Below are 18388 nucleotides of genomic sequence, written 5' to 3' on the forward strand. Positions count from 1 at the left end.
AAACATTGTTCAAATGGGTTGAAGAGTGGCTAGGAGGTGAGGAAGTGAGGGACGGGTTTTGCTCTGGAACACAGCAGAGCAAGAGGTGGTAGGGAGCAGGTGGCAGAGTCAGGGACTACCCTCCCCCCCACCAGACACCATGATACGTACTCACACATCTCCCCGCACTGACACGTGCCCAGAAGCACCCAGACCACCCAGCAGGATTTCCAAGGGCCAGAGTGAAAGATGGCCTCTGCCCTGTGGCTTTGCCCTCATCAAAACTCAACACAGCTGAGGCCTCCTGAGCTGGCTCTGCTCCTGATTACCTGTGTGACCCTGGGCAAGTCACCTAACTAACCTCTCTGTGCCTCAGTTTTCTCATTCATAAAGGTGGGAAGGATGGTACCTTCCTCATCTGGCACTGGGAAGATGAAATAAAGCCTGCGGGACAGCACCTGGCACAGAATGTCTCCAGGTCCCCAGTGCAGCCTTAGTTCTCAACCAGGAGTAGTGTGTTGGGTGATCGTGTAATTGATCTTCCCAAGTTTGGGGGCACTTCCTAGACTAAAAGGGGTGCTGTTAATTATACCAGGGCCACAGGCATAAACCAGTACAGGGTTGGGAAAATGTCATGTATAGTCACCCTCCTGCTAACAAACTTCATCTCTGTTGACACAGGGAAGGCTCAGGCCCTTTGGTGACTAAGATCCCAGGACTCCCCGGGAGGCCGGAAACCCTGAGGATTCCCTTACTAGGCTGAGCTCCAGTGGCTATCATTAGGTTCGCAGTCACGGAACACTGGTAAATAAGACAAAGGGTCCTTGCCCCTAGAGCCCAGTCCAGCCGCGCCCAGCCACGCCCAGCCACGCCCAGCCTCGGGCCCCGCCTCCCTCCGCAGGGGTTCTAGAGCACAGGTTCTGCTCCCCGCCCCTTACCCCACCCCTATAGGATCTTCCTTTTGTATAACTTCAGGCTACGACCTTCCCCGATCCCCCCATCTCCTTTCCAGGTACAGTGACGACTCCTGCGGCAGCCACGGGGTCTGCCCCCTACCCTGATTCTCCAAAGGGCACATGCCCCATTCCAGGACACGGAGCTCAAGCCAGGCAGCAATGCTGGGAGGACAGCCGCCAGGAGTGCCCCACGCAGGGTCGAGGCCAAGCGCCGGGCGGGGACAGTGACTGGCAGGGCGCGGACACAGTACAAGTGGTAACGCACGTGGGCGAGTCCGGATTGCAGTCGATCAGGGGACCACTTAGCACTTAACAGTTTAGAGAGCTTCACGCCCCGAATCTCATTGGAGCCTTTGCCAAAGCCCTGCCCAGGGCCACCGATGCCCCCATTTCACATGTGAAGAAGAAGAAACAGAGGCTCAGACGAGCTTCAAGTCCCGGCAGGAACGAGTGACAGCATCGGGACTAGAAACCGACCCTCTGCGGCCCGGCTGGCTCCCGAGCCTCCTCCTCCGACCCTCCCTCTTCCTTGGACCCTCCCTCCTCCACGCCGTCCCCTGCTGCCACGCGCCTCGTCGCAACTGCAGGACTCCCGCCCCTTTCCCTCTGCCGCGGGCCTCCAGGACGTAGGGTACCGGCCCGCCGCTGGCCGCACCGCTGCGGGTAAGTGTGGGGCGCCCCCATCCCACCCCGCTACCTGGGACGGGGCGGGGCTTGATCCCGCGCGCGTGGCCCGTCTGAGACTTGGGGGGTGAGCGGATGGAGACGAAGGAGACACTCTCCTCCTCACTCCACTCCCCAACTCCCTTCTCACCCCTCGATTCTGGACGGGGTTGGGGCTCCAGCCCCTGAAGTTTCCTGGACACCCCCCTCCCACGTCCGCAAACTCCCAAGCCGCCTGGAGTAGACGGAAAACTTGGAGGTGGGGAGGAGGAAAGGTAGTTCTGTTCCTGAGGAGAGGGTGCCAACGGGCATTCTGGACTGGGGGTGACCGCTGGGCGCGGCTCCCGGCAGTCCCGGGGCAGGGGAAAAGCAGATAGCTGGGAGCTGGTGCTGGGGGACTGCATGGGAACCAGAACCGGCTCCACCAGTCCCGGCCTGGGCTCGGAGGGAAATTCTTTGCCTGTGAGTCGCGTCCCTAGGGTGTGTCAGGCAGGACTGGGCAGACAGGACTGGAAGGTGGGGGCCTTTGGGGGCTGCCCCCAGGTGGGTCACCCTGGGAAGGCGTTGGGTGGAAGCACCTGTCCCGGGCCCTATCCTCCCCGGACTGGCTGACAGGGAGCCAACCTCCACTTCAGTTTTCTTGAATTCTCACCAGGTGACAGGCTCAGGCTTGGGAGGGAACGGCTTTTTTTGATTCTTACTACAGCTCAAGAAAGTAGGAATTATTTCCTTTTAGAGATAAGAAGAGAAAGGTCAAGGAGATTAGGAAATCTTGGGAGTCAACCGAGCTAGAAGGTACAGAGCTGAGGCTTGAATCCAGATGTGACTCGACTCCATGCTCCATACACATCCCAAAGCCCCTCCCCAAAGGACAGGTCTCAGAAGGAGCTGGGTAGGGGAGACACTTTTTTTATACTAAGTATTTTATTGTCTGATGCTGCCAAAATGTAAAATAATGTTCCTTGAGAGACAAATTCATGAAAATTCAGATATGTAGATGATTAAATAAACACTTTAATTCCCAATGGTGTTAAATTCTAGGAAGAAAACAAAGGGAAGAGTGGCAGAGTGACTAGGAGGGCAGGGGCTTCCAGGCCCAGCGTAACCTTCAAGGTCTCTAGGGAGAGGATGTCTGAGCAGTGATGAGAAGGATCCAGCCATGCGAGGTTCTGGAAGAAGAGCATTCCAGGAAGCAGGAATAATTACAAAGCAAGCTCCCAGGCCCCCATTGTGACTGGAGCAGAGAGAGGCAGGGTGGGGAGTGCAGGAGATAGGGGGAGAATGTAGAATCTTAGGTTTCATTCTAAGTGTAATGAGAAGTTAGTAGAAAGTTTTAAACAAGGCAGTGACAAGGTCTGAGATAATAATGCACTCTGGACACACAGGAGCAGACACTGAAAGGCCAGCAAGAGTGATGGTGGCTCAGAGCAATGTGGTGGCAATGGAGGAGTGAGGAGCTGAGCAGGGGGTGGACCCGCAGGCTTCAGGCATGCTCAGGGTCACAAAGCCAACTCTAGGAGCATTCACATGTACACACAAGCCTGCACATGCACACAGGCACATGCTCCCACACCCCCGACAGCATGCAGACAACTAGGTGTGCTCAGGCAGACCCTACCATCCACACCCTCTGAGTTACTTCAGGGCTGGGAGGAAGATGTATGATCCCGGGACCTGAACAAAGCGTCTCTCCCACCACAAAACCCTGACTCCAGCATGGCTGGCGTGGCTGGGGCTTCCTCAGGCTCTGCACGGGAAAGGAGATTGTCCTCTAGATTTTCCCTGGATCTGGTGTCCCCAGGAGCTAAACCGTTACCCGCCTCCATGTACCCCCAACCTGAATTGGTCTCCCAGCTTCACCATCCACTGGCTGTGAGACCCTGGGGAGGTTATTTCCCCTCTCTGAGCCCCAGTTTTCCTCTCTGTAGAATGGGGCTCATAATCCCAACTTCACAAGTGAGGCATCAACGAGGTAAGTTTAAGAACTTGGTCTGGGGCAGGCATCCAGCAGAGAAGGGGAGAGGAGGTGGGGAGCCCAACCCCGGCACTGACAGCCCAGCCCTGAATCCAACTCCAGTTATAAATGAGTGACTTGACCTCTCTAGGTTTCCAATGAGTATCCTGCATTTACTGAGCACTTACTGTGTACTAAGTGCTTTGCGATCATTGTCTCGGTTGATTATTAGTTTCTTCATCTGTCAATGAGAAGCATAATAGTATCTGTATCATAGGGTCCTTATAAGAATTAAACGAGGAGGGTGGGAAGGGACAGACTGGGATTTCAAACTGTAGAATAGATAAACAAGATTATACTGTATAGCACAGGGAAATATATACAAGATCTTGTGGTAGCTCACAGCGAAAAAAAATGTGACAATGAGTATATGTATGTTCACGTATAACTGAAAAATTGTGCTCTACATTGGAATTTGACACAACATTGTAAAATGACTATAACTCAATAAAAAAAGTTTAAAAAATAATAATAATTAAACCATGTCCTGCCCATAGAGTTTAGCTCCTTGCCTGGCTCATCAGAAATACTCAATAAATAATAATAGTTATTATCAGCAAATGCACATTGCCTTCCTTCCGGCATCCTAGCTCTGTGAATTTAGGTAGGTTACTTAACCTCTCTGTGCCTGTTTCCTATCTGTAGCTTAGCAAGCTTAATAGTCCTGATCTCATAGGGTCGCTGCCATGATCAAACAAATCCATCGACATAAAGAACTCAGAAAGGCACCTGGTACCTAGTAAATACTCCATTAATGTCGCCTATTCATTAACCTATGGTTTTTCCTATTCGGTCAGGTGGGCCTGGCCCGGGCGCCCTGACCAGGCACCATGGACTGGAAGACGCTCCAGGCCCTGCTGAGCGGGGTGAACAAGTACTCCACCGCCTTCGGACGCATCTGGCTGTCGGTGGTGTTCGTCTTCCGCTTGCTGGTGTACGTGGTGGCCGCCGAGCGCGTGTGGGGGGACGAGCAGAAGGACTTTGACTGCAACACCAAGCAGCCAGGCTGCACCAACGTCTGCTACGACGAGTTCTTCCCCATCTCCAACATCCGCCTCTGGGCCCTGCAGCTCATCTTCGTCACGTGCCCGTCGTTGCTGGTCATCCTGCACGTGGCCTACCGCGAGGAGCGCGAGCGGCGGCACCGCCAGAAGCACGGCGACCAGTGCGCCAAGCTGTACGACGACGCCGGCAAGAAGCACGGCGGCCTGTGGTGGACCTACCTGCTCAGCCTCGTCTTCAAGCTCGCCATCGAATTCCTCTTCCTCTACGTGCTGCACACGCTCTGGTACGGCTTCAGCATGCCGCGCCTGGTCCAGTGCGCCAACGTGGCCCCCTGCCCCAACATCGTGGACTGCTACATCGCCCGGCCCACCGAGAAGAAGCTCTTCACCTATTTCATGGTGGGCGCCTCCGCCGTCTGCATCGTGCTCACGGTCTGCGAAATCTGCTACCTCATCTTCCACAGGATCGTGCGAAGCATTTCCAGGAAGAAGACTGCCCGCAGCCGCAGTCCCCGATCCTCCGCCAGCCAGGGCCTCCACCTGCCGCTACCACCACAAGCTGGTGGAGGCTGGGGAGCTGGGCCTGGACTCTGGCGATGACAAGCTGCGAGCTTCAGCACCCAGCCTGACCCCTATCTGACCACGGGCAGCGAAGCCATCCTGGGGCTGCCAGTGGGGGTGCCGGTGGAGGGGTCCTACAGGTGCTGGGTGCCCCGACTCCTTGAATCCACTAAGCTATCCAATTTCGTTTTTAGCAGATTTTTTTTTTTTTTTTTTGAGTGCTGGGCACTGCTATCTACCAGGGTATAGGTCCCACCACAGGCCCAGTGGCAGCCCTCCTGGGAGAGAGACACTGAAACAAGCAAATTAACTTCTGCCTGCCGGGGGACACTTAGATAGCTCAGAGCAGGGCTTCATCTAACCCAGGTGTTTGGTTGGGGGTTGGGGTGGGGGTCAGAAGAGGCTTCCCTGAGGAAGTAATGCTGAAGAGAGGTGAGAAGTGCTTCCTGGCAGAGAGAACAGCGGGTGCAGAGGCCAGGAGGCCACAAGAAGAGAGATGCTTGCACCAGATCAGAGGGAATCCTCATTCCTTGGGGAGAAGCCCCCAGATTCCTGGGGTGGAAAGGAGTACTGTCCCAGCAGTGGGAGGTCCGGAGGCCTGAGACTGAGCCTGGGAAGACCGGGGGACGCCCTGATGGCACTGACCCCTGCTTGAGACACCCAGGGATCCTCTAGGTCATCAGTGCCTTCAGAGGAAACCCCTTCCCCCAAATCCTACTCCCCCACCTTCCTCCCACAAGTGTACTCAGTCTGGTGCCAGCCTTTCAGACTCTGTTCTCAGGGACTTGAGGTGGATGTGCCGACAGGAACGTCCCCCAGGCAGGTTCCTTGAAATCAATAAAGGCTGTGTTTTATACAGGCTAGTTCTCCTCTGTTCTCCCACATTCCCACCTGCAAGACCCTGAGGGCAGAGAAGTTGGCCCTCAGAAGGGGAGAGAGCTCCATGGCTGGGGCTCCATGTGATTGTGGATGTGGTCACAAGAGGGCGCTGTGCTCCCTCCATAACAGCACCTCCAGCCCTATAGAGTGCCACCCAGCCCCGAGCCCACACAATCACTGTCCTCTGGTCAGACAAACCACGCTCCCTCCTCCTCTATAACCCAATCACTGCCATGCACAGCCCGCATCCCCACCCTATGTACACAAAATCCCTGTTATTCATACTCTCACTCCTTCTGTCTGCTCACAGCAGGCCAGTTGTCTCCTCTGAAGACCTGCTGCCTCAGCCTCACCAAGCCTTATCCGGGTCTTTCCACTTTCCCTGAGCATTTTCTCCACCCCAGGCCCCTGGCAGACACTGGGACTGCAGAGGGGAGTAGGACCTGAGCCCAGCGAACTCAGAGCCTAGGGGGGACAGAAACACACTCATCTCCCACACTAACCGACTCTGGGTGGCTCATGGCCCCACTGTCACCACTGTAGGATGACCTGAAGTTTAGGGGACACCAACATCTAAGCCAGGTCGGAATGGAAAGTAAAAACCCAGAGGGACATTTAGTAACTATCAAAGCCAAGGTCAGGAGCCAGAAATCCAGGAGGCAGTGCGCCAAGAGCCAGTGCAGGCGGGGAAAGGTCGGGTCATTGTGTCTACAGAACGAGCTGGGGTTCACCTTTGCTCTCACGTGTAGCCATTAGTGAGGTGGATAAGCCAGCCAAGTTTAAAGGGCCCAGGGCTTGGGTGACACCCATTCCTCAGGCTGAATCATAGCTTAACCACTTCAGGACCACAGCTTCACGATGCTGCACCTAGGCCGGTTTTCAGAGCCTCAGTCGTGTCATCAGTACAATGGGAACTGTATCAATCAGGGTCTCAACAGGAAACAGATGGCAAACTGAGTAACTTCAGAGTTTCCTGGAGGGACTGTTTTTAAAGGTACAGGCATGATTCAGGAAACCGGCAAAGGGTACCCTGGGGCTAGTACCAGGGTAGCAAAGGACAGGGTTGCCACACAGGAGCAGTAAGGACACATCCACCCACAGCAACCAAATACAACTTCACTGTCCTATCTCCTGCTCGCCTGCCAGTGGCTCCTACTGACCCAACACAACCAGAAACCAGAGGGCAAGGAAGCCTATCTGAGGCAGTCAGCACTGGTCAGCCTCCCAGGGCACAGAGCAGATCTAAGGGGCAAAACAAATAAATTCAATCCAGCACTCAGGACAGTACCGATTCCTAGGACCGTGGTAGAGATACAAGGAGACAGTGTTGGTAACACATTAGTACAGTGCTAAAGTGTCCAGTAAATATCCAGGCACAACCATGCTTAGGAAAGTCCTTGCCTGCTGCCCAGGCCACCTTATATGTCAGTGCCTTCTTGGGACCACAAAGGTTCCAGGGAGGGGTGATCTCCACCTAGTTGCTACCATGCATTCCAGCATCTTCCAGTGCGGTTCTCATTGCCTGGACAAGGGTGCCTTGGAGGTCAGAGCAACCAGAGAACAACAGTGGCTATTCCAAAATGCACTGAGCCTCCAGTCCTAGCCCCACTTCTCCAGGCTGCAGGCCAGGATCACAGATGAGAGAATATTTCAGCCCTGAGCGTCCCGCCTTTGACCTGAGAGCTGTCCCGAGCAGTGCAGCTCACGCTTTCCATCCAGCTTGTATTGAGCTACTGTTCACCATTGAGAGTCCCCAGCACACATCACTGTCACCACAAGGTGGCTCTCATGTCCCCTGTCCTTCTCTTCTGAAGGTATACACTTTTGAGGGTACCCCATCACGTGAGGATTCACTACAAGCTTCCTTCAGTAGTCCTTGTGATAGATTTCGATTCCATCTACACACTTTCAAATCCACATCCACTGCGTGATGTAACAGCCACCCCGTAGCCCAAGGTAAACAGATTATTTTGTATTCAGCATCCTGATCCAAGCCCCCTCATACAGACTAAATGTTTGTGTTCCCCCCAAATTCATATGTTAAATGTTAACTTCCAACTTGATAGTGTTAGGAGGTAAGGCCTTTGGAAAGTGATTAGGTCATGAGGGTGGGTTAGTGCTCTTAAGAGAAGAGACACAAGAGGAATGATCTTTCTCTCTCTGTATCCAACGGCGAGGACGTGCCGAGAAGACAGCCCTATGTACACCAGGAAGAGGGCCTTCAGTAAGACCCCCAACCGTGCTGGCACCCTGATTCTGGACTTCCAGCCTGCAGAACCATGAGAGTAACTCTCTGTGGTTTAAGCCACCCAGTCTGGTACTGTTGCAGTAGCCTGAGCTAAGACACCCCCATCATCTCTGGCCGGAAGTACAGCAACAATCTCCCTGCTCCCTGCCCCACCTCTGGGAAGCAGACGCTGAGGAAGAGCTAGGAGCACACAGGGTGCACGGGGAGTAACACCTTGAGAGGAAAGGGGAGGAGGCAGCCCCAATCAACAGGACCTGCTGCAGGGAGCTCTGTGTCCATCAGACAAAGATGGTCAGCTAGAGTCCCGCCTTGGCTGGAAATGGCTGGGCCCCTGACCGCTGCTTGGTCCAGTCAGTTGCCTGGGGCCACCCCAAGCAGAGCCTGGCCACCTGGACAGCTGAAGCAGACCCAAAAGTGTGAACAGCTGGAAGCTGTCAGCTGGCCAGACTCCGCACAGCTGGGCAGCGAGTCCTACATTGAAGGGGGACGACTGCATCTGCCACGTGGCCCCACAGTCTATTCAGGGTGATCCTGTAAAATCAAAGTCAGGCCGTGTCACTCCTCTGCCCCAGACCTCCAAAGGCAACTCGCACAGGCCTTTGGGGGCCTACGAGATCTGCCCCACCTGTTCCCTTTCTGAACTCCCTTCTTCTTGCTGACCTCACACAGAGACCTTCCTGCTGTCTCATGAGCAGGAAACACCAGGCAAGCTGCTGCCTCAGGGCCTTTGCCTCTCTCTCCCTCAGCCTGGAAAGTGCTTCTCCCACCCCCCCCATCCCCCAGAGCCACAGGGCTCCCTCCCTTCCTTCAGGGCCTGCATCAAAGGTCAGCTGCTTTGTGGAAATTTCTCCTCTCTTCTATTAAAACTGAAACCCCTACCCCCTGAGCCCCAATCCTCCTTTCCTAGCTTACCTCCCACACAGCAGTAATCGCCATCTACCAGGTTCTGCACTTTGTCTCCCTCCGGCTAGCATATGAAATCCAAGAGACAGGGATGTCTGTTGTTGCTGTTCCTGGTTGGTCTCCAGTGCCAGGACAGAGCCGTGGTGCCAGGCGGTGCTCGGTAAGTATCTGTTGATTAATAAGTTTGTATTTGGGCCTGGTGCCCTACTAGATACTGGGGTAAACAGGACCCAGCTGCCTGCCCCTCAAGGGGCTCACAGACTAAAAGGGGAGAGATAAAGACAAAGACATTTAAACAATGCATCCCAGGTTGGGGGAGAGGAAAAGGGGATGTTTCATCTGTGTAGAGCTTCAGTTTTGCAAGATGAAAATGCTCTGGAGACCTGTTGTACAACAATGTACATGTACTTAACGTGACACAACAGCGTACCCGGGGGCTGCATGGGGGCTGCTGAGAGCACAAAGGAACACGTAACCCAGAGGACGCCAGCAAGGGGACTTCTGGGAGAAGGCGCATGGAGCCAAATCCTGAAAGACGGTAGGGCTGAGCATGTGAGGATGCTCCAGGCAGAGGGGACAGCAGGCACAGAGGCAAGTCAAGTATGGCTGGATCACCAAGTGAAAGGGGAAGAGGGATGAGGCTGGAGAGGTGGCCGAGGCCAGGAGGCAAAGGGGAGCCATGGAAGGGTTCTGAGCCAGGCAGTGTGTGGTCAGATTGCTGGGGAAGGGTGGAAGGGGCAGGGCTGGAGGCCAGGAGACCAGCTGGGAGGCCACTGAGATGGTGGCCTAAACAGGGTCAGGGCAGGGAGGAACAGAGGGAGGTGTGGGACCCTAAGGACGTTTCCCTGGTGGAATGGCCAGGTTGTGGGATTGCCTTGGCTGACCCCAGTGCCTCCTTTCCGGGAAGGGGTGCGGTCATTCAAACCCCGACTTCCAGAGCCCCTGAGGACAGGGTGAGGGTGAGGGTGAGGTCAGCTCCTCCCTCCTTCCCAGTAGAAGGGCTCAGAAAGGCTTTGGGAGAGCCTGGGCCCGGCCACAGGAGAGGAACCCTGGGAGCAGAGGCTGGGGGGTGGGGAGGGGGGAGGCGTGGTGAGGACCGGCCTCCAGGGACCTCCGTTCTCATGCCCTCAGGGGTCAGAACTAAGTGGGCTCAGTTGTCAGTTTTGGGAATCCAGGAGGCTCAGCAGCCTGGCCCTGAGGGACAGGCCCAGAAGGGGAGGCCAGCTCAGCCTGAGCTTGAGGTTCTGAGCCTGAGCTGATCCCCCAGCACTTCCTGCCCCAGAGGTCCTCTGTTAGGGTTAAAGGCAGGACCCTCGGGGACTCACCCCAGGACACTGGGGGTCCAAAGACTGAATCCTGTTGTGGAAAAACAAGGACCTTTCTGCCACCAGCTCCAGGGCTCAGACCCCACCTGCCACATTCCCTTTCCTTAGCTACTCTATCCTTCACCAGTGTTCCACCCCTGAGCTTCCTCCCTCTCTGCTACCACCAAGACTAATCCCCAGACCCTTGTGGTCACAAATGTTTTGTCACAACTTATTTAGCCATCACCCACTGGAAAACTTCCTGTGTACCAATATGATGCTCTGTGCTTTGATTGGCTCTCCCATCAACCCTACACGTAGGAACCATTACCATATTCTATCTATGGAGGAAGAAACGGAAGCACAGGGGGTTAAGCAACTTACCTAAGGGCACAGGGGTCAACAGCAAAGTCTCAATTCTAGGCCCTATTGCCTCTGCCCAGCAAGGCCCGTGAAGCCTCAAGAACTTGCAGCCTCCTTGGGGCTTTGCTCATGCTGTTCCTTCTGCCTGGAATGCTCCCCCACCCCACCCCCACCTGGCTGATGAAGGAAAGTTTCACATATTGAAGTATGAGGACGTCATTTTGGCTTATACATGAGTTAACTTGAGTTTTATGCTAACTAAAACAGCCTGTTCGTGGCCTATCAAACCTACATTGTACATATGCTTCAGTTATTAAAGAAAAAGGCTGCACTGACCAGAAGTAAAGAATGTTCATGTTGAAAATAAAAGATGACACCATGCCTCTCTCTATGGGACACCAATGCTGGTACTCCTTCGATGATAAGACTCCCTTCCCAGGTGCCAAGGCCGAACTGTCTCGCTGTGTACATGCTGATCTGGCTTTTTTTTTTTTTTAATCTTGAAGGACTGTATCCCTGAATCCTTTGATGTTCTTTGTTCTTACAAGATATAAACTGTACTGAAACCATGCTTCGCCAGATCAGTTCCTCAGAGTTACCTGAGAGACTGTCTCCCAGACAAGAGTCCTCAGTTTGGCTCAAATAAAACTCCTTTCTATTCCTATTATAGATTGTTTATTGCCTATTTCCACCGACGTGGCTAATGCAGTCTCCTCCAGGACAGGAAACGTTGGTTTCTAACCAAGTCCCCCCAGTCTGGTAGTTTTCAGGAGAACTTCGCACATTTACTCTCATCCAGGGGCCAATATGCTCTATTCCTGCCTCCTGCCTCCTGCTCCAGCCAGTGAGAGCTCCAGGCCAGAGACCACATCTGGCTGGTTTATGGTCAAACCCCCAGCTCCACTTACAATGCCTGTAGAGCGTGAATATTCAGGGACAAGGTGACGTCTGAATGAACAATGGCAGGCTCTGCCCACCCCTTTAATTCCCTTGGTTGCCTCCCCTACCCCGCCCCATTTAGAAGCCTGAGAATAGGATCCAAGCTAAGTGTCAGAATGGTCCCCCTGACCCGTCTTCAGTGGTCCATGGGAGCTACTTAGTGCCCTCTGATCGCATCTGACCAGGAGTGGGGATGTTTGAGAATTCTTCTAGGACGAGGGCTAATTAGACACCCCAGCGCCATCACAGACACGAGGGAAGGCAGATTATAACCCCTCTCTCCCAGTTCGGGTCCCTACGCCCTGATGAGCCTCATTACCAAGTCCTGGCACGGCTCGGGGCGCACCGTGGCCACCCCATACGTGAGTGGTTTTCTCCCTTATTCTCTCCGAGGGTAACAGGCCCCCAGGGTCAAGGAGACGCCCTTCCCTGGAGGTCTCCACACCCGCGTCTCCACCTGCCGGTCTCTCACAGCCGCTCGGGCCAGTTGCCTGAGATAAGAAAATTCTGGCCGTAATTCTTTCAAATGCAGCCACCCTGAAAAAACCTTCGCCCGTAGAACCCCCGTTCCACAGCCAAAGAAGCCGAGGCTAGGAGAGTTTGCCGCCGGAAGGCCGCCAGAGCAGAAGGGGAAGGTAGGGACTTCTCATTCCCTTCACCCCTCAGCTCCCAGTGCCACCTCCGGGCCCCTGCCTTGAGAGTGGCTTCAGGGACCCCGCACCTCGCGTCCCGCCCCCGCTGGGAACAGCGCCCGCCCGCCGTTTCCTGCCCCCACCCCGCCCCTGCGCGCTATTTAAGGCGCCCCCGCCGCCAGGCGCAGTCCAGCAGGGCTCCCGCGGGCGCCGCTCCGGCCGTCGTGCGTCCCCACCGCCACCTGGGCCGCCGGGCAGGCAGGCGGTGAGTGGGGCTGGGGGTGCTGGGGCGCCACCTGCCAGCGGGTGAGCGGGCAGGGACTGAGGGTTGCAGCGGGGACCCACCTGGGCCGCGCTCAGCCAGCTGGCCTGTGGCCAGCCTCTGTGCTGAGCCAGGTCCCTACGTCCTTTCATTGTATCCTTATAACCCTAGGAGGTAGGAATATTTTTTATTATTATTATTATTATTATTATTATTATTATTATTATTATTATTATTATTATTATTATTATTATTATTACTCCCATTTTACAAGGGAGGAGACTGAGGTGCTAAGAGGTCATCAGGTATCAAAGGTCCCAGTTAGAGACAGGATTTGAACCCAGGTCTGGTTCCAGAGCCTGGCCCTAAACAGCTTTGCTCCCAGAGAAGAAGCCCCTCCTCCTCCCCTTTCCCCTACTTTCCTCCCCCTACTCTCCCCCCATGTTCTGGGAACTTTGTGGCCTGTGCCTCCACCCTGCTATGACAGTTCCTTTTAAGAGCCTAGAATTTGGCAGCAACAGCTCTGGCAGGGGGGAGGGGATGGAGAAGGGGGACCAGATCAAGTGTCTGTACTTAAGGGGCAGGTGGTCCGTATTGCTGACAGGTGGAGCTAATGCAGAATGCTGCCTTGAGTGTCTAGCATGCCTTCCTTCCACCCCCACCACAAACTCAAAGGCTACAGTGAGGCCAGCTGGGTGAGAGCTGATGGGGAGGGGAATGGGGACCTGAGGCTTTGGGTCCCTGAGAAGCTGGAGATAGCACCACTACCCCCACTGTCTGGGGACAGCCTGTCTTGGGCAAAAGGGAGGAGGGGCATGGCACAGCTGTGTGACCTTGGATAAGTTCCTCAAATTCTCTGTTCCCTTAGGCTCAGGAGTCTCACCTCAATCTATATCTCCTTAGGCTGGAGTCATCCTGGGACTACAGCCGGAATAAGAGGGACACAGATGTGACTAGAGGGCAACCCTAGCTGTACCCTTGCCAGAGCTTAGCAGCCATCATCCAAAGATCTGCTTTGAGTGCTACTGGGTGTGAGTACTCAGGCCAGTCCCTTACCCCACCCCACCCCAGGAGCTCAGGTCCCCTGTAGATAAAATGGGCATGGCTAGCCCCCCTGAAGGCTTGTTGCTAGGACGGCTGAGAAGGATGCCACGCTGACAGTGTCCTGTCTCCCTGCAGACGGAGGCCCAGGAGCCATGGGCGACTGGGGCTTCCTTGAGAAGCTGCTGGACCAGGTCCAAGAGCACTCAACCGTGGTGGGCAAGATCTGGCTGACAGTCCTTTTCATCTTCCGCATCCTCATCCTGGGCCTAGCTGGCGAGTCAGTTTGGGGCGACGAGCAGTCAGATTTCGAATGTAACACAGCCCAGCCGGGCTGCACCAACGTCTGCTACGACCAGGCCTTCCCCATCTCCCACATCCGCTACTGGGTGCTGCAGTTCCTCTTTGTCAGTACGCCCACCCTGGTCTACCTGGGCCATGTCATTTACCTGACTCGGCGCGAGGAGCGGCTGAGGCAGAAGGAGGGGGAGCTGCGGGCACTGCCAGCCAAGGACCCACAGGTGGAGCGGGCGCTGGCAGCCATAGAGCGACAGATGGCCAAGATCTCAGTGGCAGAGGATGGCCACCTGCGGATCCGTGGGGCACTGATGGGCACCTATGTGGCCAGCGTGCTCTGCAAGAGTGTGCTAGAGGCAGGCTTCCTGTATGGCCAGTGGCGTCTCTATGGCTGGACCATGGCGCCCGTGTTTGTGTGCCAGCGCTCACCCTGCCCCTACCTCGTAGACTGCTTTGTCTCACGCCCCACCGAGAAGACTATCTTCATCATCTTCATGATGGTGGTCGGGCTCATCTCCCTGGTGCTCAACGTGCTGGAGCTGGCCTACCTGCTGTGCCGCTGCCTTAGCCGGGGGCTGAAGGCCCGGCAGGGCCAGGACATACCCCCCGCCCAGGGCACCTCCTCGGAGCCTTACGCTGACCAGGTCTTCTTCTACCTCCCCATGGGCGAGGGGCCCTCGTCCCCGCCATGCCCCACCTACAATGGGCTCTCATCCAGTGAGCAGAACTGGGCCAACCTGACTACGGAGGAGAGGCTGGCTTCTTCCAGACCCCCCCTCTTCCTGGACCCACCTCCCCAGAGTGGCCAGAAATCCCCTAGTCGCCCCAGCAGCTCTGCTTCCAAGAAACAGTATGTGTAAGGGCCTGGGGCTTACATCACCCAACAGCAGGCCCGGGAAGTCTTGCTGCCTTAAATGCCGTCTCCTTGAAGGCTCTGCAGAGATGACTGGGGCTGGGGAAAGCAGGTGCTTACTGGCCAGAGGGCCTCATTGCATGTTGTTCTTGAACACCTGGGGCCTTCCTGGTGACAAGAGAGCACCATAGTTTCCCCTCCAGAATTTGGCTTTGTCCCAGGCACAGACAGAGCCAGCTTGGGGTGCTCTTGGCCAAGGGTGTTTGGGCCCTTTGGTCTTTTTCACCGGGTTCAGAGGGACTCAGAGGAAACTTACCCCACCCTCATCCCCAAGGAAGATTCGCCTCCCCCAGGTTGTCTGCACACCCCATCCTCACAGGAAAAGGCTGGTGGAGGCTGCTGGGTCGGCCTTGATCACACACGCAGACAGTCTGTGCTGGATCTGGCCCTGTCAAGGGGACCAGTGTCTTGTTCTCATCATGCCTTTCTAGTTCCACTGTTTATGCTTCTAAAATAAACAAGACTTGATCACAAGTGAGGTGTGTGTTGATACTGTCATAATGTGCCTTGGAGAGGGGAGTTGGGGGGACAGTTGCTTTGCCCAGGATTCCTTTTCTTTTTGGTCCTACGTAATCTGTCTTTGGTCTCTGCAACCCCAACTCCAGCCAGTACCTTAAGCCCTCAAAATCCTATATACCACCTCTCAGCAGCCCTGAGTCTGAAACACTCTGCCTTTTGAAATGCCTCCACACTATACTCTTCTTTCCATCCCCACTGCCCCAGCCCCCTCGACCTGCCCGTTAATCAGCGGTCAAAGCAGTGTCTGTCCCCATCCTGCCCCATGGCCCCACTGCAGTGTGCTTCCTTACCGGACACTGCTCCCCTGCCTGCCTGCCAGCCAGCCAAGCCCTTCAGAGTCCAGCTCAAATGGGCCTGCACCCCATCCTGCCTCATCCTGGACCCTCTTGGTATTCGGGAGGCAGATTTAGATCACTTACACCTCCTACTTCGGCCCTTTCTAGTCTGCCCACCAGAAGGAGCAGCGCAAGGGCCTGCATTATACCTCCCCACCATGCACCTAAAACTCAGAACAGACAATGCAGACAGTGTAGAAAGTTGGGAGGGACTGTCAGGGTCCAGCGGAGGGGTGGAATCTTGCCTCTGAGTTACAAAGTTTGCAGGAAAAGAAGAAAAGCAATTGAACTGGATCTTGACAGATGAACGGGCGTCTGCTGAGGAGGGAAGAGGACACTGTATTTGGACAGAAAACTGGGAAAGGCACGGAGGAGGGAACTGTCAGGCATTGAAGGGGTGCTTAGGGCCTGATGAGCCACCTAGGATGTGGGAGGTACAGCTGCAGATGAACCCAGTGTTGGCAGAGTTGACCTTCCCTGTGGAAGGTAACCCAGATGGAGGGAACGCTCAGGTAGTGGCCCTTGGAGGCAAGTTGGTTGTCCTCCTCTACCCAGGGAGACCTAGGGCTGGGGTTGGAGGAGGGAATGGGGTCCCTCAGATGTGGTCACAGGCTTCTCCTTGAAAGCCTTTACAGCTGGTGAGCAACTTGGCCCCCATCCTATCAAGATAGGTCTTCAAAACACCAGCTCTGTATCCTTCACCCCAGAACTCACTCACTGACCGCTGACCCGTCAAGTCTGAATGCTCAGCCTGATAAGTTACAGCCCTCACTCACCCAGCTTTGGTTCCTATTGTTCCCTCTGAATCCCTGAGATCTAATCAGACCAGCCTCCTCACGGCTCCCCATACTCAGCCAGCATGTTCTCACCCTGCTCCTTTGCCAGCCTGGCGTGCCCCTTCCCTCACACTTCCAAACCCCTCCTGTACCCTGGAAAAGGCAGAGTCTGAATGCTAAAGAAAGAGTAAGATGAGCTTTGATATTAGAGGGTCCACAATTTAAATGCCGCTTCTAATACATACAAAGCCATGTGGTCTTAAGTCAATCATTTCACTTCTCTGAGTCTCAGTCTCCTAATCTGTAAAATGTGGACAACACCGCCTGCCTCACAAGTGACAAGAAATAAAGACAAAAGAAAGTATGTGAGTGCGCCTGGCTCCTAGTGGTCATGCAGTAAAATTCGGCTCACCCTCTCCAGCAAACCTCTCATAGGTCCTTCCTCCTCTAGGAAGCCCTCCTAACTTCTCCAGCCAGTCTCCAGGGATGATCTCTACCTCTCAGCAATCTGGACCACTGCTTAGAATGAGTCTATTTCATCTCCCCAGTGAGTCCCTAAGGATCTTCGAGAGACACTCCTATTCACCATGGGCCTAGCCCTGCACTCACTTTGACTGTGAAACGAGTGGTTGAAGTAGACTGGGCAGAAAGTAGACTGTTCATGCATTGGAAGGGCGTAACTCCAGGAGGCTGAGGTCCTCTTCCAAGGGATCCCCCAGCCAGGGTGAGAGGCCAGATCTGTGGGGTCAGAGGTTTAGAGCCAACCCAACCTGAGGGTCCTGGGAGCTTGTGTCCCTGGTATCCCCTACCTGTCCTGGTTTGGAAAGGTAGTAGAAGAGAGGTTTAGGTGAGTGAGGAGGGCATCCTTCCCCTCCCTCAAAACTCACCCACTCTGAGCTTGGTGTTGGGGCTGGGGTCAGGCTGGGCCCAAGGAGTTGGGCTTTGTCAAGAGGCCACACAAACACAAGGGCCAATGGGCTGAGGGCTTAAGGATGAGGAGTGTGCAGAGGGGATGGGACTACACAGATTAGGGTGGGGGCAGTGCAGCAGGGTGAAGAGTGATTGTAAGCCCCACCCACCCTATTCACTGCCTAGGGCCGTTGTAACAGACTGGGTGGCTTCAATGACAGATATTTATTGTCTCACAGTTCTGGAGGCTCGGAGTCCAAGATCAAGCTGTCTTCAGAGGTGGTTCCTTCTGTGAGCTGTGAGGGAGACTGCTCCAGGCCTCCCTGCTGACTTCCAGTGGGTTGCTGGCAATCTTTGGCATTCCTCAGTTTAGAGAAGCGTCACTCCCATGTCTGCCTTTATCTCCACATGGCATTCTTCCTGTGTGCATGTCCGTCTCCAGGTCCAAATTTCTTCTTTTTACAAAGACATATGTCCTATTGGGTTAGGGTCACCCTCATGGCTTCATTTTAACTTGATCACCTCTGTAAAGACCCTAGGTTTGTTTGTTTTTTTTTAACCCTATTTCCATATAAGGTCACATTCTGAAAGACTGGCAGTTAGCAATTCACCATACCATTTGGAGGAACACAATTCAACCCATGCCACCACCGCCTTGCCTCCAAGCACTGGTGGAGGGAGGTCAAGGAGAAGGTTAATATATACTGGACTCAGGCATCTCCTTGGTGATGTGGCCTGGATGGAACACAGTAGATTCAAGCCTTACTTCTTCCATAGCATCCTTCTTGCTCCCATCAGCCTATCCCCACCAAAATCTAACTCGGTAACAGTCAACTCTCAGTCAGAGAAAGAGCCCCAGGAGGCTTGACTCCTGCCTCCCACTCCTCCCAC

At 54.7% G+C, this 18388-nt stretch overlaps 2 protein-coding genes across 5 annotated transcripts; both read left to right on the plus strand.

Moving 5' to 3' along the window:
• Window positions 1–951: 951 nt before the first annotated feature.
• GJB3 (gap junction protein beta 3) lies at window positions 952–6035 on the plus strand. The gene is made up of 2 exons (XM_006186295.3): window positions 952–1598; window positions 4410–6035. The coding sequence occupies exon 2, from the start codon at window positions 4443–4445 to the stop codon at window positions 5214–5216; it is 774 nt and encodes a 257-aa protein (XP_006186357.2). The 5' UTR covers window positions 952–1598; window positions 4410–4442; the 3' UTR covers window positions 5217–6035.
• A 6524-nt stretch (window positions 6036–12559) lies between these two features.
• Window positions 12560–15432, plus strand: GJA4 (gap junction protein alpha 4). 4 transcript variants are annotated; one of them, XM_032495882.1, is made up of 3 exons: window positions 12633–12710; window positions 13611–13738; window positions 13887–15432. In XM_032495882.1, the coding sequence occupies exon 3, from the start codon at window positions 13904–13906 to the stop codon at window positions 14903–14905; it is 1002 nt and encodes a 333-aa protein (XP_032351773.1). In that variant the 5' UTR covers window positions 12633–12710; window positions 13611–13738; window positions 13887–13903; the 3' UTR covers window positions 14906–15432. The 4 variants fall into 4 exon arrangements, with proteins under 4 accessions (XP_032351772.1, XP_032351773.1, XP_032351776.1 ...); XM_032495881.1 differs by lacking the exon at window positions 13611–13738 and having other exon boundaries at window positions 12560–12710; XM_032495885.1 differs by lacking the exons at window positions 12633–12710; window positions 13611–13738 and adding an exon at window positions 12728–12751.
• Window positions 15433–18388: the final 2956 nt, after the last annotated feature.

Source organism: Camelus ferus, chromosome 13, assembly GCF_009834535.1.
Source record: "Camelus ferus isolate YT-003-E chromosome 13, BCGSAC_Cfer_1.0, whole genome shotgun sequence".
NCBI classification, from domain to species: domain Eukaryota; kingdom Metazoa; phylum Chordata; class Mammalia; order Artiodactyla; family Camelidae; genus Camelus; species Camelus ferus.

What these genes read in the sequence shown, in the direction of transcription:
- GJA4 (XM_032495881.1), top strand. Translation starts at nt 13,904, where the DNA reads ATGGGCGACTGGGGCTTCCTTGAGAAGCTGCTGGACCAGGTCCAAGAG.
- GJB3 (XM_006186295.3), top strand. Translation starts at nt 4,443, where the DNA reads ATGGACTGGAAGACGCTCCAGGCCCTGCTGAGCGGGGTGAACAAGTAC.